General features: G+C 40.5%; 1 protein-coding gene across 5 annotated transcripts in view; it reads right to left on the bottom strand.

Annotated features, from left to right (window-relative positions):
• Positions 1-3,908: 3,908 nt before the first annotated feature.
• Positions 3,909-25,829, bottom strand: part of LIPH (lipase H) — a 45,104-nt gene continuing 23,183 nt past the window's right edge. For 2 of the 5 annotated variants that reach the window (XM_006188818.3, XM_032482893.1), the window contains 6 exons: positions 24,068-24,157; positions 21,372-21,539; positions 19,940-20,035; positions 18,064-18,175; positions 6,154-6,327; positions 3,909-4,993 (listed from right to left, as the gene is read on the bottom strand). In XM_006188818.3, the coding sequence (XP_006188880.1) occupies positions 4,906-4,993; positions 6,154-6,327; positions 18,064-18,175; positions 19,940-20,035; positions 21,372-21,539; positions 24,068-24,157 (728 nt within the window). In that variant the 3' untranslated portion in view covers positions 3,909-4,905. Of the gene's footprint in view, positions 4,994-6,153; positions 6,328-16,651; positions 16,764-18,063; positions 18,176-19,932; positions 20,036-21,371; positions 21,540-24,067; positions 24,158-25,829 lie in introns of those variants that run through there. The other 3 variants (XM_032482891.1, XR_004320982.1, XM_014562691.2) reach the window with 3 other exon arrangements.

Below are 25,829 nucleotides of genomic sequence, written 5' to 3'. Positions count from 1 at the left end.
AGAATTTGAAGTGTGTAAAGCCCTAGCAATTCCACATTCAAAAATTTAACCTATAGATATGCCCATAGGTAGACAAAGATGTATGTTTCAAGGGTATTCTCTCAGCTCCGTTTTGATGTTAAGAGATTAGGGACAACCTAAATGTCCATCATTTGGAGACTAGTGAGGTTAATTATGGTATATTCACAAATGGAACACTAAGTAGTTTCCTGAAAGAGGGAGGCAACTCTAGATATCCTGACACAGTGCAGTTGTGGGATAGATGGCTGGGATAAAAATCAAACAAGTTGCAGTGTTAGAGTATCCTGTGACTCATTTGTAAGAAAAAAAAAAGGATGTATTTTATCTTTTCAAAATACTGAAGTATTTATGAATGAAGTGGTTCAATGTCTGGGATTTGCATCAAAATAATGGGATGGGACTGTAGTGGGTAGGGTTATAAATAAAACAAGATTGGCCATTGAATTGATAGTTGCTGAAGCCGGATGATGAGCACATGGAAGTGGATTTTATACCATTTTCTGTATTTCTGTACGTGTGTAAAATTTTCCATTTTAAAACACATGGGGAGAGAGACCTGGAGATCGTCATTCTAAGTAAGACCAGAAAGAGAAACAGTAGACAGTGAACACATCTGTAAACGAGACAAGGTCTCACCATCTTTTATCTGTCCCAGCTCTCAGCTGGGCTTTCCTTATAATTGGCACTTAGTAATAGTTTGTTAAATTAATGGACTCAGGTCCCAGGAGGAAAATGATCAGTTGTTTTGGTTTGAAACATGTTGATTTTGAGAAGTCAAAGGAATCCAGAAGGAGAGAAAGTAAATGGAAAAAGGAATGTACCTGAGCCTGTGCCAGGGGTGTGCAGAGTAGAGAGCAAGAAGGAAGGTTCCTGCTCTCAAGGACTTTGCTCTCTCTTCGGTCGGGGGACAGCATGGGGAGTTATCATTGTAGAGCACGCCGTGGAGGAAATCGATGTGGCAAAGCTTCCAGAGAAGCAAGCATCATCATCCCGCTTAGGGATGAGTGGCTGAGCAGGTGTTCAGGTGAAGTCACTTTGAGTGCTGATGAGTCCACAATGGGCAGAGTGTTAAGCAGGACTTGTCTTCACCTCCTGAGCCCGTGCGCTTTCCCCTGCACTGCCTCTCAACAAGCAAGTGAAAATCCAGAGCTCAGACTGAACAGTCAGATTTGGAGGTCACATGTCTAAAGGAGAGAGTTGAAAAGGGGGAAAGGTCTCTTAAGGAGACCACGAGAGGGAAAGTAACAACAGCTGATACTGAGTCTCAGTACACTCGACCCCACAGTAAGCGCTGTACACACATGAATGTATTTATTATATATAACAACCTTCACGAGGCAGGGACTTTTAACAGCCCCCACTTCACAGTACAGAGAATGGAAACTTAGGAGGTATTGAGGTCACACGGCAGCAAACAGCAGAGCCTAATCTTACACTACACTGCCTTTCCAAGAGAGAAGACTGAGATCAGAAGCCTGGTAAGGAAATGTGGAACCAGTGAAAGAGAACAGGATAGCTCATTCAGGGCAGGTGGGTGAGACCTAGAGTGGTGAGGGTGGTGTCCTGAGGGCCCAGGAAAGACTGTTAGGAGAGGAACCGGTGTGCCTTGTTAGAGTCCATGAAAAATCCAGCAGGGAGACCTGAGGGGTTGTGGGACTCAGCCAATACCAGGTGGCAAAGAACCTTTGGCAAGGACTCTTTGGGAGACGCAAACCTAACTTCCCACAGGCTCGCTATCTAAGTCCTTGCTTGCTGCCCCTGACTTACCCCCTAGCCTCCTGTTTGATTCCTTCTGCTCAACCTGTCTGCTTTGGGAAAGAAGCCCAAGACTGTCGAAGTCTGAATCAGAGTGGAGGCAACTCCAAGTCCCTAAGGATGGGTCCGCTCCATGCTGTTCAAGAGACATATACTGAGCACCTGCTTTGTGCCTGGCATTGTGCTAGGCGCTAGGGCAGCAAAGACAAATAAGCAGCAGCTGCTCCTGTGGTCTCAGTATCAGAGGAGATAGACACGGAAACATCTAATGATATGGCTTAATGAAAGCAGTGACAGTAGCACATGCAAAGTGGGTGGCGGAAGGGAGTTGTGGAAGAACAAGGAGGGGAACTTTGAACCACAGCTTGGAGTCAGCCAGTAATGCCAGAGGGACCTGGAGGGTTTTAGCTGACATTCTAAAATGGGGGAGTAGGGGAAGGAAAAATCTCCTAGGCTTCCGGATAGGTGGGCTTGCTAAAGAATGGTGTTAGGACCACCTGGATGTTGCAATAAGGAGTGAAAAAAAACCAGCCAACCTCTCTTTTTCCCAGGGAGCCTGGGAAATGGGCAATGGTCTTCCAGACATCATAGAGACGACAATAATAGAGGTCCCTGGGAGAGAGGTCTAAGTCAGAGACGGGTGGGCACCGCCATAGAAGCGGGCTGCGGTGGTGGGAGGGAAGGCGGGGAGGCCTTTCCTCACAGCTGAACATGGCTCCACAGGTCCTACAAGGTAACAGAGTATTCACTTAGTAACTATTTCCTGAGCGCAGACTATGCTGCAGGCACCACGCTAGGCACCCAGCTCAATCACACACATAAATGTAAACAAACACACAAACCTTAAAAAGCTCTACAGAGTAGAAGTTCAGTGTGCACTGCAAAGAAATGATGTGAGGAAGACCCCCAGCCCCACCGCCCTGAGGAAGTGCCCGTCCAGCTAAGGTCCAAACGCTGAGTGGGAGACACTGGGGAAGACTGGAGGGAAAAAGGTAGGCTACAGTCTAACTGCTTCTTGGATTGGGGATTCAGATAAATACACTGGCAAAGAGAAGGAAGAGAGGCAAGGATAACAAGAGACACAGTCGAAAGTTCCAGGGGCCTCAGGAGAAAGATCCTAAGAGAGTGGCACACCTGTGATTGCCTCCATTTCACCTGATCACTGTTACATGAAACCCACTGAAATTCACCTCCACTCCAGGGAGCAAACTTCCTTCCGTTACTTCGTCATTTATCCACACATCCATCCGTGTGTTCATCCACCCACCCGCCCCACCATGAGCCAGGTACCGTGCTAGCAGACACCAGGAGAAGCTGAGAGAGACCCACTGGCCTGAAGAGTTTATACATCAACAGAAATGTTGTTTCTGGCATTTTCTTGCTGTTGTTTTGATCCTCTGCTTACCGGGCAAGGCAAAGAGGACACAGTCACTGTACTAATCAAAATCCAGGACCAATAAAACTCTAAACAGAAATCAGGGCCCAACAGCCTGTATGCACAACTGCTTGAACAAGGGAAGGAGGAAAGCTGGTGAGACGTCCAAGTGGGCAGGAGCATCGCTGAGCTTCACTCCTTTCAGAGTTCAGACATTCACCGCAGGCATCCTTCACTTTAGTGGAGTAGACTCTGGATTTGCTACATGCATAAGCAAAGGTAAGACGTGCCACACAGGAACATATTTACAGAATTCCATCATATATAAACAGCTTATTTCTTTAAAATAAGGCTATTCTCACAGAAAGCAGAAGAGCAGTCACTTGGATGTGGAGGAGGTTCCTGGACCTGTGACTCAGGAATCCCAGGAACCTTCCTGCTGGGGCCGCATCTAGGGGATGGGTGGTGTCAACCCCTGTGGCTCTGTCTCTGCCCTGGGCATCTGACTTCAGGGACATCCTCTCCTCGTTCTGAGATCTCTGACCTTGGCCCTCGGGGGGCCTCTTAACTTGGCTGCTGTTGTCATTCCTGATTCATAGATGGCGCCTGTTCCTAGGGAAGCCTGCAAACTCTTCAAACCAGAAGCTTCAGATACTCCAAGAGCAAACAGGTTAGTGCTTCAAATTCACATGTTAGCAAAACGAGTTACTTGGCATCACTCTGAAAGGTTAACATTAATCACCTCCCACAGGTGGGATTATGAGTAGCGGATTTTTATTTTGCATCTGTACATTTTCTGAATTTCCTTCAATAATCACAAGTTACATTAGTAATAAAGAAAAACAAAGTATTTCTTAAGAATTGCTTAAAATGAGGGTTGCCTATAAAGCGATTCTTCTTCACCTTAAGTGAAAAACAAGCCCTGCTTTTTCTGTCCTGCCTCTTGCTCCATCCCTGGTCCCCATGAGCGAGGTAGTCCCATGGCTTCATCTGTCCTTCTTCCCTCATCCACATACTGTCTGGTCCCAGGGGCTGCCCCCTTGGCTACTGGCCTGTCCTCACTGCCTCCTGCACCAACTCCACTTCCAACAAGGAGGGAAGCCAGGGGTGTGGCTTCCCTGCCTTCCCAGAGCAAAGAGCCCAAGAGAGAAGGTGGTGTTGACAGGGAGAAGCTCTCTTAGTGCTTATTAGATAAGCCATAGCAAAATAAATACAAGCATATTCACGTATATCAGCCACTCACAGATGTGGCACCCAAAGGATTTCAAAGAATCCTTCACAGACTTGCCTCCTAAATCCACACACGAGCCCTGTGAGGGAGGTCAGTTTCATTCCCTTCTGCATGCGCGGCCTGGAGGGATCTGGCACAGGGAATGTGGGGTCGAGTCCAAAGGGAGGTCTCCAGCCAGTCTTTCCCTTTGAGATGCTTGGCTGGCCGCTGTGATGGGCAGAACTGCCCGGGTGACAGGCAGCAGAATCGACAGGTCGGAACAAATGAGGCCCCAGGACACAGCCAGACAAGGCGCTGGGCCGTTGGGAGCCTGGCTATTTCTGACTCGCCCTACTTAGGGGCTCCCTTCCCAGGACTGTTTCATAATCCAAGGTCGTTTGATGTTTTGCAGTGTGACATTACTGCAAAAAACCCTGGTTATTCTATACTTCTTGTGCCTTGAGGAAAAGGTGAGGTGAAGCTTTAAAAAGCCTGTAGTTGTAGCTTTCTTAATGTTACTGGTACCCAGGTGTCCTGTCAGCAGTTACATTTGCAACTTTGAGCAAAGAATAGGTTGGAAGACTGTTTCGACGTTTTCCATCAGTACAAGGTCATATCGACACAATTGGGGCCTGTGAAAATAAGATGAGATATCCTTGTCAATACAATACGAAAAATACCCCATTCTGGTGAAGTCAATTGCATTATCTCCTTTGGATGTAAAACTATTTAGCAATTATTTCTATCATTCTAGAAAAATGCTTGTGGTAAATAAACAAAGCAGCATCAACAACAGCCAGACATCAGGATGTACAGTTTTATTCACCACATAACTTCAACCAGGTTTAAAAGCAAATAGGAAGAGATAACTAAAAATATTAATAGTGGTTGCCTCTGAATAATGACATTATCCATGATATTTTTTTCACTTCCTTACACTTTCTGCACTTTCCAGATTTTATAAAATGAACATCTATTACTTTGATAATCAGGAAAAGAAGTATTAAAAAGTACCAGTTTTAAGATGTAGTGACTACCCTCTTGGGAAAAAATAACTTGTATTATTAAATGTTTTAGGGTATCCTAGACCTTCAGGATAACTGTAAAGCAGTAACTGCTCACATCATTTTCTGTCTCTCTCTGTCCATAGATTTGATGCTAGGACTAGTGGCATTAGTCACAAAACACACGTACCATCACAGCTTTGTTCTTTCTCCCCCTCTTTGTCTCTGTCTCTCCCTCTCTCAACACACACACACATATACACTGTTGTTTATTTTTTCTGAACCAACTGAGAATAGGCTGTTTACCCCTTAATACTTCAGTGTATATTTCCTAAGGACAAGGGCATTCTCAGGGCACTTATCAAATTTAACATTGATATATTGTACTTTATCCTATATCAGTGGAACAAAAGATTCCAATTTTTCTGTACCTTTTAATGCTAGGCTGTGTTTTATCAGTTTGCCAAACTATAGGAGGCTTTCTTTTCTACAACAAATTATCAACTTCAAAGCAGCGTGGGTGGAGTGGTTAGGGAGGAACTGTGTAACTAAGCATATAGCAACATTATTTCTTTGGATTATCAGGCCATTTAGCTTTCAGTGCATACTAGTAAAATTTTCTTGGATTACTGGGCAACTTATTTTGATCAAGTCTGGTTTTAAAGGATCCCTCCCTTCCTTCATTGTGATTGATGAAGTCCTGTTAAAACATCAGACCAAGCAGATTGGACAGGAACTAATACCATCTTTGGAAAACAGGGACTGGCCAGACCTTGTTTGCAGCTCACCTCTCCGGATGGGCAAGTGACCTTAACTTCATTCGGAGAATCCTGAGCTTGTACTTGGGGCCTATTACAGCCCCTGTAGAGAACTCCAAGGAAATGGCTGCCACTTTGTCCAGATCTTGATCGAATCTTGCCAGCAGACTCACTTGGTGGTATTTCTGAAATGTTGCGGGCTCACTGGAAGGAAGAAATAAGATATTTTTCAGTGGATATAGATTACCAGCGAAAGAAAACAGTTTTGAGGCCTACAGACCACACATCGGCAGGCAGCCATTTGACCCCATAGCCTGCAGTAGCCGACTTCCATGGGCAAAGCTTGGATTCCAAAGGACTGCATAAGTGAAGCTGCTGCCCCTAGGCCTGACGAAATGCTATGGCGTTAGAGAGGTACCTGCCGCCTATGATAGGCCAGACAGCATCCTCATCTCTGGACACATGTCTCCAATTCCCTGAAAGATTCTGCAAGGTATTTATTTTTTATTTTTTAAATTTTTTTTAAATGGAGGTACTGGAGATTGAACCAAGGAACTTGTGCATGCTAAGCATGCACTCTACCACTTAAGCTAGAGCCTACCCCCTACCTCTTCTGCAAGGTATTAATGTCTTCATTTTACAGACAGGGAAACAGATGCTTGCAGAGCTAAAGCTCACCCAGGTCACAGGTCTTATATGTCACAGTACAAGGATTAAAACCCAGTTCTGGCTGAGTTCAAAGTTATGGTCTTTCCATTAAATTGCATTGTGAGATGCATACGTATATCTAAATTAGGATAGAATTTAGAATCTAATTTAGAAGTTGTGCTTAAACGTATATTTTTTCAGTTCTGCCTCTCAAGAGAAACCTTAAAATAGCTGCATCCCAGGTTCCAACTTTTCTTCTAAGTGGGTGAAGATGTTTCCTACAGTTAAAATCCCATATTGAGTCTAAGGTGTAATCACTGGGGAGGTTCAGGTGGGAAATGTCCCTCTGGGGACCTGGGAGAGTAGGCTATGGAGAAATGATTGCCGAGATATGAATCCTTAGATTGGAGGTAGGGATGGGGGTGAAGAGGTGCCTGTCACCCCAGGCTCACTGGAATCATGTGTCAGTCCTGTGGAAGGCAGAAGTGGCAGAAGTGCCACAAGTAGAACTAATCCAAAAGGTTACCCAGATTGTGGTTTCTAAATACCATCTCCACAAAAAGGAACTAGGGCTCCCTGGGGTAATGACTGATTCCAGGGCTAGGGCAGGGAAAGTACAAAGTGATCCTGGAACAACCTCTGTGCCATAAAGTAAGGAAGCACTCAAAGATTGATGGAGATGTTCAAAAGAATAGAGAATCACTTCACACCGATTAGGGTGGCTACTATGAAAAAAAAATAACAAACAGAAAATAACAAGTGTTGACAGGGATATGAAAAAATTGGAACCCTTGTACACTGTTGGTCGGAATGTAAAATGGTAGAGCCACCAAAGCAAACAGCATGAAGGCTCCCCAAAAAATGTAAAATAGAACTACCATATGATCCAGCAATTTTACTCAAAAGAACTGAAAGCAAGGTCTCAGAGATACTTGCACACCAATGTTCAAAGCAGCATTATTACAATAGGCAAGAGGTAAAAGCAACCCAAAAGTCCATAGGTGGATGAGTAAATAAACAAAATGTGACATGTACATACAATGGAATATTACTCAGCCTTAAAAAGGGGAAATCCTATCACATGCTACAACATGGATGAGCCTTGAGAACATTATGCTAAATGCAATAAGCCAGTCACAAAAGATAAATACTGTTTGATTCCTCTTGTATGAGGTATCTAAATTAGTCAAATTCATAGAAATAGAAAGTAGACTGGTGGTTGCCAGGGAGAGGGGGAGGGAGAAATGGATGTTGTTATTTAACGGATATAGAGTTTTAGTTTTGCAAGATGAAAAATTTCTGGAGGTCTGTCTCACAATGATGTAAATATGCTTAAACTATAGAACTGTATACTTGAAAATGATTAAAATGGTACATTTTTGTTACTTTTTTTTAATATAATGAAAATTGCATTAAAAAAGGGCACTGGCCAGATTTGGGGCAATTTGAATATCAAAATAAATCAATGATAGTAACTGATTATAAGTCCCCATTATAAAATAAAAATCCAGGAGTCCATACTGATATAAACAAATAAATGAATAAATAAATAAGAAGAAGAGAATGCCTTTCCTAAATGCTGAATTTGAAAAATCACCATTTGGCAGCCATCAGAATATTAATTTAACCACAAACATCAAAACTAGTGGGTAAAGGTTTAAGGAGTAATGGACCATTTACATGGTCTCAAAGTACCTACCCACAATATAATTATTAATTACAAAGGGAAAAAATAGTAACTTTAAAGTGGAGAATCTTGCCAGAAATCACCTTAACCAACTGATGATCGACATTAAGGAAAAAAATCAAAATTGTGAGTTTCCTAACAGGAAACACTGAGATAAACATAACATCACCCCTGTGGTGTCCTTGCCAAAGATGCATGATCTGAATTTAATCATGGGGAAACATCAGACAAACCCAAACTGAAGATATTCTAAAAATAATCAATAAAAAAATAATAAATAATAAATAAATAAATAAATAAATAAATAAATAAATAATCGACCCGTAATCTCCAAAAGTTGTCAAAGTCAAAAAGTGGAGGAGAGATGGAAAAGCTGTTCCAAAGTGAAGACTAAAGAGACAGGACAACCAAATGCAGCTGTTGATCCTGAATTGAATCCCTTTGCTACAAAAGACACTATTAGGACAATTATTTAAGACTAGAATGGGGTCCAGGATCAGATGGTAGTAGCGTATCAATGTAATTTCTCTCATTTTGATGGTCGGTTGTGGTTATGTAGGAGAATGTCCTCGTTTGTAGAAAATACACACTAAGGTACTTAGGGTTGATGAGGTAGCATGTTGTCAACTACTGCAGAATGGTTCAGAAACAGTTCTTAGTACTATTGCAGCTTTTCTGTAAACTTTAATTTTTCACAATAAAGAGCAAAAAAAAGCTGATGTGAAAGGAGCAGTTTAACCAAAAAGGATTATAAGCAGTTGATCAGAGTGCAGCAAGAGAAAAAGGGATCCCTTCCCACTTCTCCAAAGGCACCTATGGAACCAGAAAACGACAGGGACTCCAGGAAAAGGTGATGCCACCTGCAGATGGCAGAACTCAGTGGGGGTAGTGGCAGGGCAGGAGAGGGAAAAGGAGATCTCCTGGAGCTGACCAGGGTTGTCTATGAGTACAGGTAAGACCCCCCCTCTCCCACCCACAGGAATGCCTGGAAATACATGGAGAGGTACTAACCAAAGATTGGGTTCATACAAGAATAGAGTGAGAGCCAGTGATCTATGGGTTCTGGCAGTATGGTGCACTAAATACGAACAACAAACAGCAAAACTAAAATCATTTAAATTACATTGAACTAAGAAAAAAGGAAAGAATACTGAGAAACCCCAAAAACATGTGAAAGCAGAAATCCAAATAGGTAAGAGGAATACTGAAATCACCTTATGTTGGTCTTTTTTTAAACTTAGTAACCTTGAGCTTCAGTTTTCATGATCTTGTGGAGCAGTAGGACATGAAACAAAGTCTGTGGGCTCAACGCAGAGAGTTGAGTAAGGGACCTCTAGGGGAAAAGTCATCTAAACATGAACTTGAGGGGGATGGGAAGGGGCTAGGATTTCAAAATGTAGAATAGATAAACAAGATTGTGTGTAGCACAGGGAAATATATACAGGATCTTGTGGTGGCTCACAGCGAAAGAGAATGTGACAATGAATATATGTATGTTCATGTATAATTGAAAAATTGTGCTCTGCACTGGAATTTGACACAACATTGTAAAATGACTATAACTCAATAAAAAGTGTTAAACAAACAAACAAACATGAACTTGAAGTAAACAACCCTTCTAACTCCTCATGGGACAGAAAATTCTCCGCCTCAAATCTTGGCACTGGGAAGAGCTAGGACGTGGACTGTCCGTCACATGGTTGAACAGTTCAAATTCGAACTATTTGTGATCCAAGAAACCTCAAGTTTGAAAATTAAAGTCGTCCCAGATTGAAGATATCTCCAGGAGCTTGACAGAAGCAAACGCAGATCCTTTCTGGAGACATCTACTTCTACTCATATCCTCAAAGAATCCCGCACATAGTGAAAATAATAGTAATAATGGCATTTGAAAGGAAAACAAAAAAAGCCGGGAGTTGCAGGTTTTACGGCCTCTAGCTGCGGGCGGGAGGATGAGCTGGTGCGCTGGGTCCTGGCTGGCTGGGTGGTGGGTGCAGGGTGCAGCTGCCGGGTCCACACAGCGGCTGCGCGGCAGCTGCCGGGAGCGGGTTCCTGCGGCCCGCCGGGATGCGGGTGAGGAGGTCCGCAGGACTGAGTGTGAGGGGGCTTGGGACCACCAGAACGACCTTCTCCGCGGAGCTGTGTGCCTAGAGCAGCTCCCGGCACTTTCTGCTCTGCAGGCAGGAAGCAGGCAGCCGCCTCCTCCTGTCCCAGGCTCTGATGGGACCCAGATGCTGCTAAATGCAAAAAGAAATGGGAAAATGCAAAAGATCGGAATGATGAAAACCTACCGAAGACTTCTCAGAATTGTCAAAGAGTATACAAATATGTGCTTAAATGTAAAAAACATGGTGCGTGAACAATAGCACTCAGGCAACCTGGCAAACATTTGCCCTTGACTATCACACTCAGCCAAGTATTTCACTGTGGAATTTCAAACTGCCTAAGGGGTGTGGAGAAACATCAAGGCACAGATCCCCAAAATAACAACCCACGAAAGGGAAGAGAGTGAAAGATGTCTACCACTGAGTACTCCTGTTCTGAGAAGAGGGGAACGTGGCCAAAGCAGCCTGACTTCCCATAGTGTCCTCCAGAAGAGCCAGAATATCACCCTGAGGCTGCAGCCCAACAGTCATCTGCTGTTTGAGAATCGTGATGATGAGGATAAGTCCACCCATTCTCAGGTACCTGAAGGGACCTCTCAACTGAAGACTTGTGTTCACTGTCTGAATGCAACCAATAAAAACTGCAGGAGCAAAATCTCTCAGGAAAGTGATTTTTAACAGAGGCATGAAATTAGAAATCAGTAATAACAGAAGTAAAAATTAGGAAATTCACAGACATGGAAATTATCACACTCCTAAACAACCACTGGTTCAAAGATAAAATCACAAGGAAAATTAGAAAATACTTTGAGATTAATGAAAAAAAGGGGGAAAAAGCATAGGAATTGCAGAGACAGCAACTTAGAGGGAAGTCTATAGCTGTGAATGCCTATATTAAAAAAAAAAAAAGATCACAAATCAATAACCTAAACTTCCACCTTAAGAGCAAGAAAGAAAAGCAAACTAAACCCAAAGCAAGTGGAAGAAAGGAAATAATAAAGACTAGAGCAGAAATAAATTAGAGGATAGGAAAAAAAAAATCAATACACCCAAAAGTTGGTGCTTTGAAGATATTAACAAAATAAAAAGTCTTTAACTAGACTGACTAGAAAAAATGGAGACTCAAATTACTAAAATCAAGAGTGAATGAGGTAAACAAATTTATACTGTATAGCACAGGGAACTATATTCAATATCTTGTAGTAGCTTACAGTGAAGAAGAATATGAAGATGAATATATGTCTATTCATGTATGACTGAAGCATTGTGCTGTACACCAGAAATTGACACATTGTAAACTGACTATACTTCAATAAAAAATAAAAGAAGAATGAAGGAAGGAACATCACTATTGACATTACAGAAATTTAAAAGGCTGATAAAATATTATGAACAATTGTGTATCAACAAATAAGATAACCTAGATGAAATGGACAAATTCCTAGAAAGACACAAACTACTGAAAATGATAAAGAAGAAACAGAAAATCTGAACATACCTATAATAAAAAAGATTGTATTAACAATTTTTAAAAAAAACTTACAAAGAAAAGCCCAGGCCAAGACCACTTCAGGAATGAATTCTACCAAACATTTAACACCAAATCCTCCACAAACTCTTCCCCCAAAAAAATAGAAGAGAAAGAAACACTTCCCAACTCATTCTGTGACACCAGTATTATCCTGATATCAAAGTCAATGACATCACACACAAAAAGAAAACTAAAGATTAATATCTTTTGAATACAGATTCCAAAAACTCAGTGAAATACTAGCAAACCAAATCCAGCAAAACATAAAAATGATTATATATTTTAACCAAGTGGGATTCATCCCAGAGTACAAAGCAAATTTAACATGCAAAAATTACTATAATAAATATATAAAAATGGTTATCTAAATACATGCAGAAAAAGCATTTGACAAAATCCAATATCCCTTTAATATAAAAACACTCAGCAAACTAGGAATTGATGGAAATTCCTCAAGATGATAAAAGACATCTACAAAAAATTTAGTATGTACTTAATATTGAAAGCTGAGTGCTTTCTCCCAAAGATCTGGAATAAGGTAAGGACATCCTCTCTTGCCACTCCTATTCAGCTTAGAAGGAGGTTCTAGCCAAGCCAATTAGGCAAGAAAAAGAAAGGAAATACACCCAGATTGGAAAGGAAGAAGTAAAACTGTCTTTATTTGAAGATGACCAGATCTTATTCTGGGTTCTGGGGAAAGCTGTGCCTATGTGGGGACAAGAGGTATACGGGAAATCTCTGTACTTTCTGCTCAGTTTTGCTGTGAACCTAAAACTGCCCTAAAAAATAAAGTCTGTTTAAGAGAAAAAAAGAATGGGTAAGGGGTCTGCCTAGACATTTCTGCAAAACAGCTATACAAGTGGCCTGATGAGCACAAGAAAGATACTCAAAATTATTAATCATTATGAAATTATGAATCAAAACCACAAAGAGATATCATGTAATGCCCACGAGAATGGCTATAACAAAAGACAGATAAAGATGAATGGATAAACAAAATGGGATACATGCAACGGAATATTATTAGGTCTTAAAAAGGATGGAAATCCTGTCACATGCTATAACCCAGACAAAACTTGAGGACATTATGCTAGGTGAAATAAGCCAATCACAGAAAGACAAATACTGTAAGATTCTACTTATACGGTGTATCTAAAGTGGTCAAATTCATAAAAACAGTAGAATAGTGGTTGCTAGGGGTTAAGGGTTGGGGGAAATGGGAGTTGTTATTTAATGGATTTAGAGTTTCAGTTTGCAAGATGAAAAAGTTCTAGAGAGCTGTTTCACAACAATGTGAATATTCTTATTAATGAACTGTACACTTAAAAATGACTAAGATGGTAAATTTTATGGGGGTTTTTATCATGACTAAAAACAAAAAAATTTTAAAGATGGACAATAACAGTGTTGGCAAGGATGTGGAGAAATTGGTACTCTCATACATAGCTGGTGGGAATGTAAAATGGTGTAGCCTTTTTAGAAAATAATTTGGCAGTCAGTTCTACAAAAAACTACTAGAGCTGATAAATTCAGCAAGGTAGCAGATTACAAGATTAACATACAGAAATCTGTTGCATTTCTTTACATTAACAATGAAATGTCAGAAAAGGAAAGTAAAAAAAAAAAAAAGAAGAAGAAAAAGAAGAATCCCTTTAAAATCACATAAAAAAAAAAAATACTTGGAAATAAACCTGACCAAGGAAGTAAAAGACTTATAAGCTGAGAACTATAAAACATTGATAAAGGAAATGAAAGTTGATTTAAAGAAATAGAAAGATAACACAAGCTCTTGGATTGTTAAATTAATTAATACTGGTAAAATGGCCATACTACCCAAAGCAATCTGCAGATTTAATGCAATCCTTGTCAAGTTACCCAGGACATTTTTCACAGAGCTAGAACAAATAATCCCAAAATTTATATGGAATCACAAAAGACCCAGAATTGCCAAAGCAATAATGAAGAAAAAGAACACAGCTGGAGGCATTAACCCTCCCAGGCTTCAGACAATACTACAGAGCTACAGTAATCAAAATAGCATAGTACTGGCACAAAAACAGATATATGGATCAATGGAGAAGAATAGAGAGCCAGAAATGAACCCACTCACCTATGGTCAATTAATCTTCAAAAAGGAGGCAAGAATATACAGTGGAGAAAAGACAGCCTCTTTGGCAAGTGGGGTTGGGAAAGCTGGACAGCCACATGTAAATCAATGAAGTTAGATCACTCCCTTACACCATACATGAAAATTAAATTCAAAATGGCTTAAAGACTTAAATATAAGACAGGACACCATAAACCTCCTAGAAGAGAACCTAGCCAAAACATTCTCTGATATAAATCGTAGAAATGTTTTCCTAGGTTAGTTTACCAAGGCAATAGACATAAAAGCAAAAATAAACAAATGGGACCTAATTAAACTTACAAGCTTTTCCACAGGGAAGGAAACCAAAAATAAAACAAAACAAAAAGACAGCCTACAGAATGGGAAAAGATATTTGCAAATGATGCAACTGACAAGGGCTCAACTTCCAGAATATACAAACAGTTCATACAACTCAACAACAACAAAACAAAGAACCCAATCAAAAAAATGGGCAGAAGACCTAAACGGACATTTCTCCAGTGAAGAACACAGATGGCCAATAGGCATGTGAAAAGATGCTCAATATTGCTAATTATCAAAGAAATGCAAAATCAAAATGGCAATAAGGTACCACCTCACACTGGTCAGAGTGGCCATCATTAAAAAGACCACAAACAACAAATGCTGGAGAGGGTGTGGAGAAAAGGGAACCCTTCTATACTGATGGTAAAAATGTAAATTGGTACAGTCACTATGGAAAACCGTATGGAGATTCCTTAAAAAAGTAAAAACAGAATTGTTATATGATCCAGCAATCTCACTCCTGAGCATGTATTTGGAGAAAACTCTAATTCAAAAAGATATATGCACCCCAATGTTCATAGCACTACTATTTACAATATCCAAGACATGGAAGCAACCTAAATGTCCACTGACAGATAAATTAATAAAGACGTTGTGATATATATATATATATATACACTCAGCCATAAACAAGAATGAAATAATGCCATTTGCAGCAACAAGGATGGACCTAGGGATTATCATACTAAATCAAGTAATTCAGATAAAGACAAATATCATATGATATCACTTATATGTGGAATTTTTAAAAATAACACAAATAAACTTATTTACAAAACAGAAAGAGACTCACAGACACAGAAAACAAACTTATGGTTACCAAAGGGGGAAGGAAGGGAGGGATAAATTGGGAGTTTGGGATTAGTAGATACAAACTACTATATACAGAATTGGTAAAAACAAGGTCCTGCTGTATAGCACAAGGAGCTGTATTCAATAACTTGTAATAACCTATAGTGAGAACGAATATGAAAAAGGATATATATACACAGACACGTATAACTGACTCACTATGCTGTATGCCAGAAACTAACATGATATTGTAAATCAACTATACTTCAATTAAAAAAAAAAAAAAAACTGGCGAAAAAAAAGTTAAACACAAAGTTCTGTATGACTCTGAAATTCCACTCCTAGATATATATCCAAGAGAAATGAAAACATATGTCCATACAAAAACATGTACATATATGTTCATAGCGACATTAATCATAGCGGCTAAAAAAATAGAAGTAACTCAAATAACCATCAACTAGTGAATGGATAGGTAAAATGTGGTATGTGTGAGCAGAGTGGTGCAATGGAAGTGTGCTGGGCCAGAGGTCAGTGAATCAAAATAAAATATGGAATAACCATATGATGGAATATTATTTGGCCATAAAAAGGAAAGAAGTACTGATAAATGCTACAACATGGATGAATCTCAAAAACATCATGCAAAGCAGAAAAGGCCAGTCACAGAAGACCACATACTGTGTGATTACGTTTATATGACATGACCCAAATAGGTAACTCTATAGAGACAGAAAGCAGATTAGTGGTTGGCAGTGAGTGGGAAGGAGGGAGGAATGGGGAATTACTACTGATAGGAATGGGATTTCTTTTTCAGATGATGAAAATGTTGTGTCATTAGATGGTACTGATGGTTGCACATTTTGTAAATATACTAAAAACCACTGAATTGTAAACTTTAAAAGAGTGAATTTTATGGTGTGAATAATATCTCAATAATACCCTTGATTGTGACTAAATAAACTCAGGGTACATACTCTAAGATTATTTCCCTTTTCTTAATTATAAAAACGCTAAGTGCTAGAATGTAAATGTTTACGTTCCAAAAAAGAGAAAAGCAGCCATAATCTTACCACAGAATAGAACAGCTATTTCCCTTTTTCTGATGTATCCTCTGATTGGTGATGGCTTTTTCACAGACATGACTAAAATAGGAATGGCTAAAATAAAGGTGTTAAGGTCTCTGTCTTAATCAAGAAACAAGCCTCCAAACTTAGGAATTCCTAGTTGGGAGAAATTCACTATGTAAACTTCAAAATTCTGAGACATAACGTAAAGCAAATATGTAACCAATTATTGGCACAAATACCCACATTTTGCTGGGTGAGTGTTCCTCCTGGTATAACTGCAGTTTCCCCTGCTATTTCTTAGAATCTCCAGATGAGGTCTCTGGCCACCGTCCTTCCTGAAGTCACAGCCTGTAAACTTAAGATGCGGCCCTTAGGGGTCCCCTCCCTGGAAATGCTGCCCCACTGTGGGCCTGGGGACACTGGCGTGGAATGGAGTGTGATATTGGCCAAATCACTTGACCTCTTTGAGCCTCTGTTTGCTCACATATAACATAGGGATGGTAATAAATACCACTTCACAGGGTTTTAGTGAGAATTGCATTAGCCAATGTCTGTAAAGTGCTTGGTTCAACAAACAAAGGCTGTTATGTTCATCATCCAAGAATGCATTAAAAGAAGTCACTTCCAAACCACACTCCCACACCCTCCCTATTTATCTACACAGTGAACCCATAAGGCAATTGCCAGTTTCAGATGACATTCTACTTGGTCCTCTGTGGGTGAGGCAAGAGGCAATGCATGTGTCTCGTAGATAACAGAATCCAGGACACATTTCCTGAGTAAATGAATAAAACGAGCCTCAAATCCCTTTGCTTAAAGTTTTTTTTTCCTGACTATAGAAATAGATGAAAAATTATTCGTTATTTGAAAACTATATATACACAACTAACTATATATACATATAACTGTATAAAACTATATATACAACATCACAGAAAACTGAAAAGTAAAGAGAAACTTTAACAAGTACTCATATTCCTACCACCCAGAGGGCAGTCTAACACATTTTGACATGTTCCTTTTTCACTATTTTTACATTGTTAAGTTTTCATACTTTATATACTTTTATATCCTGCATTTTTTCACTTAGTACATTAAAGTATGTCATTTGATACATTTCATAAATAATGTCAAAGTTTGAATAATACTTTATTATTTGGGAATATTTAACTAACCATTTCCCCATTGTTGGATTTTTAGAATGCTTCCAATTTTCTATTGCAAATTACATTTTCTGTATGTTTTTATGTATATATATAAAAGCTGAGAAAAGAATAGAGACATATATGTATGTGAGGGGGTGCCTTTGGGATGGGATTGTTGGGATGGGGCAAGGATTTGCACTTTTATGTTACATTACATACTTCTTTACTGTTTAAATCATTCACTGGGAGCAAGGATGACTTGTAATTAAATGTTTAAGCAAAGGAAGGAAGGAAGAGAACAGAGAAGCATACAGATCTATAATTAAAAAGTAGGGATGTTAGTGGGGGAGGGTATAGCTCAGTGGTAGAGTGTGTGTTTAGCATGCACAAGGTCTTGGGTTCAATCCCTACTACCTCCATTAAAAAAAAAAAAGTAGGTATGTTTTGGATTTAATTTCTCTGAGTGAAAAAAGGAAATAGCAAACTACAAAGGATCCCAGCCCAACTCACTGATTGATTTTGGATTCTGTGGTACTTCCAGCTTTGTCTCTCAATTTGATTGTTATGGATCCTCTTCTTATGTTCTTGTTCCAAGTTATAATATCCACAAAGTAATGATATACTGCAAAACAGGGAGAGAATTATGGTCAGAGAGAAATATTCCCAATTGCTTTCTTGAAGGTTCAATTCCTAAAAACCTAACCTCCCTAATAACTGAGTCTCTTTTTCTCTTCCTCTCTAGTTTTTCTGAAAAGATCCAGGGTAGAATTTTTTTAACATTTTTTTTCTCTTCTCTTTGGTAAAGATGGCCTGAGTGACGGTAGAATTCAGTGGTATCCAGTTGCCATGTTTAGGCATCACTCTTGGATCAATGTTTTCACCTTATTGACTGAAGTCTCATGGCCTACTGCCAAGTATGATTGGTTTACTTCCATCCCTGCCCATTTTAGAATAAACCAAACAGGTGACAATGTAGAGACCCCCCCCCCCCCAGCAACTTAACAGTGTCTTTCCCAATCTGGGTCACATCCACCAGCCTCCCCAGCCTCCCTCACTCTTCATGAGCCATGCCACACCGCCTGCACTGCCACCTTCTCTCTTGCTCCTAGGCCTTCCCTTCACTTGGACACTCTTACTTTGCCCCCTTTGCCAACTCATCCTTCAGGTTTTGGCTTGATACACTTCCTCCAGGAGGGCTTCAGTGACCCTGAGAACTAAGTCAGGTCTCTCTCTCAGAGTTCTTATCATGCTCTGGTATTTTCCCATCCTTAGTCAGCACACTTTACTGCATTTACAAAATGCAAGAAAAATGATCATCAAAAAAGTGGTAAATGTATGTGTACATCTATACAAATATTACCTGAGTAATGTCTTATGTGGTGGGGAAAATAAAGGTAAGATATACTACAACAATGACTAGGAAGGGATGATTTTTCCTCTCTAATCCCAGCAGTGATACCTATGGATGCCCATTAATGCCCCCTGAATAAATGAGGGCTTATAATGCATCCAGAGAACTATTCTTCCTCCCTACTCTCTGTTCCTCAAGGTCAAGGATGCTCTGGGAGAATGGAGACCTCACTATGATAGTCAGATTAGCTATCTCTTGGTCAGATCTGCAAGAAGGGGAAAGAGGCTCAGGGAGATGACAATCCCATGAAGGTATAAGGTCAGACCTGGAGTTGCATTTCATAGCCCATGACTGCTCCAGGGCCTGCCCCATTTGGATCGGGCAGACACCAAACCCTGGGCTGCCACACATGCCTCCAAAGGAGGAGAGAAACACAGTGAACTACAACCTCTTTTATAGCGATTACTCCCAAGAAAAGTGAAAGGGGAATACGATTGTAAGACATACATCTGCCCAGGAAAATTCCTACTTGTTTCCCACGGCACTTGATCATCTGCTGCCCCATTAGCTTCCATCTGGAATACCCAACCTCTCAATGTCTTTATAAGGCCATTGTGGCTGCTTTGGAGCTGGAACTGGCCCATAGATGTGGCTGACACCTGATTTTTCCTAGGCCCAATCTCAGGTCTCTCGGGGCTCAAGCAAATTTTCTGGACGATCCTAGTGCTTAAAATGGCCATTCAGTGAAGCTAACAACTATGATTTGTTGAGATTTTAATCCTTATAACCCAGAAGATAGGCATGATTATCCCCATTTTACTGAGCAGGACATGAAGACTCAGAGAGGTAAAGTGTCTTGACCAAGGTCACACAGCTTTATGTGGTGGAGTCAGGACTCAGCCTAGGTCCTTCCAGCTCCAAAGTCCGTATTTCACCGCAGCCCTCCTTTGCCAAGAAGTAGCCAGGAAGTTGAGACCCAGCCATTCCAAAAAGAGAAGAGTTGGACAAAAGCGAAAAACCACATTCACCACTCACTGCAGAACGGTTTCTCCTCAGCTGTGTCAAAGAATGCTTTAGTCGTAGGAGGATCCTTCTCCCTTAAATAGTCTTTCCAATTATCAGCATAATAACCTATAAAACAAGCCAGGAAAGTGGAACATTAACATGTATTATATAAATGTAAAAGCAATTGGGGAGGTCGTGAGGACAGCAGTTTGACTGCCACCGCCACTGAGACAATCCCCCTCATACCCACTCCCACGGGGAGGACCTGCAGGGCCACCAGAGCAGGGCTTCTCACTCCTGGCACCTACCATAGCTTGCTCGCAACCCTAGGTCTAAGAGCTGGGGCTTGCAAAAGGACCCTACATTGGCTTTTCCCCCTTTCTACTGATATTACATCAGCCAGCCCTGGTTCTCAGAAGCAAGGGTGGGGGTGTGGGGAGTGACACACACTGGGTGGACTGAAAATAGCACTGTATTTTTCAGTAATACATTCATTTTCTAGATTAAAACAGATTCAGTTTTATGCCTAGAACAGCATCACTTTTGCAAAGCAATGTGCTTTCTTGAAGAACTAAAAACGAGCCTGTAAATTGCGCAGAACTTGGACTTGCCATGTGACTATGTCAACAAGCAGGGGAACATCCTCCTTCATGTCTGTGCCTGCAGGAATGAGGCTGAGTGCATCTGTGGGGCCCCTCTCTCTCCTCTGTTCCCACCGCTAGAAAGTGGCCTCCACATCCTGACTTAATTGATCTGGAGTGGGACCCAGGCATCAGTATTTTTTAAAAGCTCCCTAGGTGAGTCTAGTTCACAATCAAGGTTGAGAACCCCTTATCTATAGTATGCCCTGATGTTAACTTGAGTTTTTCCTTTGGGAACCATTAGGAAAGTCTCATGACCAGCCAAAGTCCTCACCACCTGAAATATTTCCACAAACCTTTAGCAAATATCCAAGCAGCCTTCACAGTGTCTGTTACCCCAGCCCACCCCTGCGTGTGTGTCTCTGTACACAGAACCAGAGTGTGGCCTGAGGGCATTTACAGGCTCGACCTGTTAGAAAGGATCACCCTGCAAGAGCCTCCCCCAGCAGAGGGGTTGTTGTGCATGGAGAGGGGCTTCCGGTCCCCATGGGAGCAGGCTACACAAGGTGACTGTGCCTGGGTGAGCTTGGAAACTGTTCTGGAACCTCTTTTTTTCTTTTTTCTTTAGCTAGAATAGAATGTCCAGGGAGGTTGCACTACCTTCTGGATGAAACCCTATATAGATTACTTTTTTGAACACTGTTTATTATTAGGAGACTCCAGAATACTTCACAGAACACATTGGCTAGAAAAAACTAACTAAATAATTTTTTAAAAAACACACCATTTGGTGGCTCATTTTTAGATGGTAAAATGGTGCTAGGATTCTACCAAAAATCAGCTCTTTGGTAATCAGAGGGGAAACTGCTTGTTGGACTTACCCAGAATGGGACAGGACTGTGTCTGTGGTGTGCCGCAGCTGACACACTTGCCATTCCGGTAATCGCGGTAGGAGTCACAGGGATATGCAGTGATGGTGCAGTTCTCTCTCAGGGAAGAAAGGTACAGATAAACGGACCTCTGGTGGTCACACTTAAAATACTGCATTCCTTGGTTGTAGAGGGAATGATCAAAGAGTAGAGCAGTTATAACATTTAATAAGAGATAGATAACATTGTAAATCGACTATATTTCCATGAAAATAATAATAAATAGGGCATCACATACCGTTTACATACACACTGTATCATGTCTCCCATACACCAGGCACTGTGCTAACAGCTTCAGTGTATTTGTTTTCATTTAATCCTTATAAAAACCAATAGATCAGGTCTCGTGGTGGCAAGTGGCAGGAGAAAAGAAGATAGGCAAGCTTATCCCCATTTTACCTAGCAGGACATTGAGACTCAGAGAAGCTAAATGACTTGACCAAAGTCACACAGCTATTATGTGGAGGAATCAGGATTCAACCTACATCCTGCCTTTGTCAGTGAAAGGAGGAGAAAATTTCAAGGCAGTCAGAGATCCCCTAGAGGTTTTCAGCAGAAGGCAAGCACACTTAAACTAGTAAAGACATCGGAGAAAGAAGGGATTGGGAAGTAACTGGCAGAAGAAGATCCCCAAGTAGGGCAAGGAGAGGAGAGAGCTGTGAAAAGGATGGGGGATGCCTCCTCCACCCTGGGTCAGAAGGGAACATGAAGGTAAAGAGCAACCTTGTGATCTCAGATTCAAATAGATAAAGTGGCTCCTTCAGGTGGGACCTTGATCTCGGTACAAAAGTCAAATCTAGGATTTATAGGTGGGAAGGCATTTGGAATGGAAGCATGAGGAGTGATCACAGGGAGTCAGCAAGAGATAAACATGAGGATTTTCCAGCATCATTGAGAACCGTGGAGAAGTTAGCAAGTTTGTCTGGATCTTGCACTCGATCAACAAGACTCCATGATTCCTCCCGAATGTGCCCAAGCCAAGATGGGCATTCATGAGAGGAGCCAAATGGCAGGGGCTCTGTTTCTGCTACAGAGGTGAAGGGTGAAGTGAGAGAGGTGGAGCCATAGGAGGTGGTGGTGGAAGCCATAAATGGGCAAGAAGAGGTGAGAGAGGCAAGCCCCATGTTAGTTCTTGGTGGGTGCCATGTGGTGTGACGGTGAAAGAGGAGGCTGATGAGGCACAGAGATGGGCATCAGAAGAGTTGGAGATGATGAAACACTGCAGCACAAAATATCAGAGAGGCTGTCAGAAGGTTGATGGGTCAGATGATGAAGTCATTCAGAAATGGGAACTGGGTCCCAGAGATGGGTAATCAAAGGAGGTAAGGATCTGAAGAGCAAACAGTGACCCCATGAAAAGAGGAGTTATGATTGTGAGCTAGTAGTTTGGAGAGGTACTGGGTGCCGCAGTCAGATCGACGTTTTTTTCTTCCTCCAGGGTCTACGTATGTCCATAGAAAAGATCAGTGAAGGACAAAAAGAAATATACTGGGTGAGAGAGGAGAAGCCTGGGGCCAAGCTGGACTGCAGTACAGTCTGACAAGTCAACATTTAATTATTGTTCCTGAAACTTCCACTTGCAGAAACAAGTTAATAACACTACAGAGGATGTCATTTATAAGCAAAGCACATGATCTCTGGATCCTCGTGGATGTAGTTACACTCTAGCACACAGGACGGGATTTGAACACACACATTTATGGTACAATAAGGTTGGCCCTACTTATGCCATTCATCTGGATCATTTTCAAACACTACATCATTTCCATGCAGCTGTATACAGCTATCATTTTGTAACAAGATTCATCTTTTTCTAGAATGATTTCTGTGATTGTTGAACTTCTTTAACAATGGTGAAGTACAGATTCAGAGCACTTAGGGATGAGTTTTTTTAATTCTGTCCTCCCCACCACACTTTTATGTTGCCCTCAAACTACTCACTTTCGTTTTGTGAGTTTTTTTCTTGTTGTAAAACCAATACATGCTTATTTAGAAAATAAAAAATAATAGCAAGTTATGATGCAAAAATCACCTAGAAACCTAATATCCAGAGATCACCACTAATAATTACTGGGGAGCATTTATGTTTAGTCTTTTTTTTCTATAGCTACACATGTACAAATATACATCTAAAAAACAAGGTGGGATTATACTGTATAATTTTGTATCTTATTCACTTAACATCATATTGTAAGCATTTTCATTAACCTGACAATGTGATTTTTAAGAATTATATTCTTTTGTGTGGGTGTACCATACTATTTAATAATTTTCCTATGTTGGACATTTAGATTGTTTCTAAAAACTTAACTATTATAAATAATGTTGTGTTGAATATCTTTGCACTCTGATTTTTCACTACATTTTCCATTATTTCTCTGGGAGAGATTTCCAGATGTGGAGTTTCTAGGTCAAAAACACACCCTTTCAAAAGAGAGAAATAATTCATAATAGCTTATAATCATATGGTTATGTTTTTTTTAAAGTAGTATATTTGAATAATAATGTTTAATTTATATTTATACCACCTCTGTCTTCTCAGGAAATATGTTCTCTATTAAAATGATTGCACATAGAATAATATCAGATTTTTTAAATACACTTTTTTTAAACCACCATTTTACAAAATATAAAGTATCTGCACTTACCTCCAAATATTGTTTGGGGACAGCCAGGTTGATCCAATCCTCCATTTGGGTAGAAATCTATGTTCCCTAATGGTTCCTTGTAGCCCAGTGCTAAAAAGAGAATATACTATGTTCTTATACTGCTTTGAATTTTCCCCATCTCATAGCTCATTTGCCTATAGGACAGGCAGGGATTGTATTATTATTGTTGTTGTTGCTGCTATGGTGGTTGTTGTTACACTTATTTAAATATTTTACCCAAAGTTACCCAGATAGTTAGTTAGAAAGCAATGATTTCCAACTAGGAGACAAAGAAGATGGTAATGGAATTTATTTATAATATTTCTGAAGATGTAAGAGAGTTTGGTCACTCATTCACCGCGAGGCTGATAAAATGATGTTTCCTTTTCAATTTGGCCGGAACCTTCTTATTACTGGATACTTCCTGATCCTCTAATTGCATTTGTGTAACTCTTCAATGAGTAAGAAACAGGAAAAAATGAACTATCATTTAGAAGGGGACCTAAAATTTAAAATTTGGGGACCTAGGATAGTTGAAAGATTGGAAACTCTTCTAGAAATTGGGGACGTAGAAGACTGTAGCTGGATTTAATAATAGCTTATTCTCTTTACCTTGTAACCCCAAAGTAATCAGTAAAATGCTTGATTAAAAGATTTTGTGTGTGTGTATAGAACATCATTGCAATAATACTAATAGCCATTAAAGATTGAGAACCTACATGTGTCTGTGGGCATGATAGTAGGGGTTTTACATAGCTTTCTTCTAATTTTCACAATGTTGAAAAAGTAGCCATTTTAAAATTCAAACGAAGTAAGTTACAGATGAAGATGCTGGGGCTCAGAGGACTTATGGAATAAACATGACACCACCAGAAAGAACAAAACCTGGAATTTTGAGTCCACCACTGCCTGACTACAAAGCTTATACTTTTTCCCTCAAAATTTGCTTTCTTTCCAAGAATGAAAAGTAAATTACTCAATGCCATCAGGCATTAAAATGGCATTGAAGTACTGCACTTAAGGAAGGGAATACTTTGCAAACTACACAGTAAGAACGCAGCTATTTCACAAAGCTGTTTCTTCTAAGACAAATAATTGCTGAGTACCACACCAGAGCGCCCATGATAGGCAGTCAAAGGTTTTTCAGGTGGCTGTATCACAGAGAGGGTGTACTATGAAATGACCACTCTGCTCTGTTCCCTCAGCCCTCCCCAAGTTCCTACTCTAGCTCTTTCCCCAGACATCTGGTTGTAAAGACCATCTTTAACATCAGCCCGACGCCCAAGCCATGTGCCCAATCCTGGATATGAAATCAACACCGTCAAAGACAGAACTGGCCAGAAAGAGCCACAGAGAGCTGGAGAGCTCTAGGTGGTTCAGAGGCGCTCTGTGTGGTGAGACACAACACTTGAATGTACATTTCAGCTTAGGGAAATAATGAGAAAGAACCAACAAAAACAGGAAATCATGCATCCAAACCCCATTGCACTTATGGAAGTATCTGTCCACATGGTGTACAAATCGGCCTGTCCTTGATTGGTCAAGATGGTAACTTTAAAAATAAGACGAGATGAGGGGGAGGATGTAGCTCAAGTAGTGGAGTACATGCTTAGCGTGCACAAGGTCCTGGGTTCAATCCTCCTCTAAGAAAATAAATAAATAAACAAACACACCTAATTACCTCCCCCCAAAAATAAAAAATAAGGACAGCACCTCCATCCCGCAGGAGATCCTGGGTGCCTGCATTAAGCCCGCTTCCCTC

This window comes from Camelus ferus, chromosome 1, assembly GCF_009834535.1.
Source record: "Camelus ferus isolate YT-003-E chromosome 1, BCGSAC_Cfer_1.0, whole genome shotgun sequence".
Classification (NCBI taxonomy): Eukaryota; Metazoa; Chordata; class Mammalia; order Artiodactyla; family Camelidae; genus Camelus; species Camelus ferus.
The sequence above is the reverse complement of the archived record's forward strand: the minus strand, read 5'-3'. Positions and strand labels throughout refer to the sequence as shown.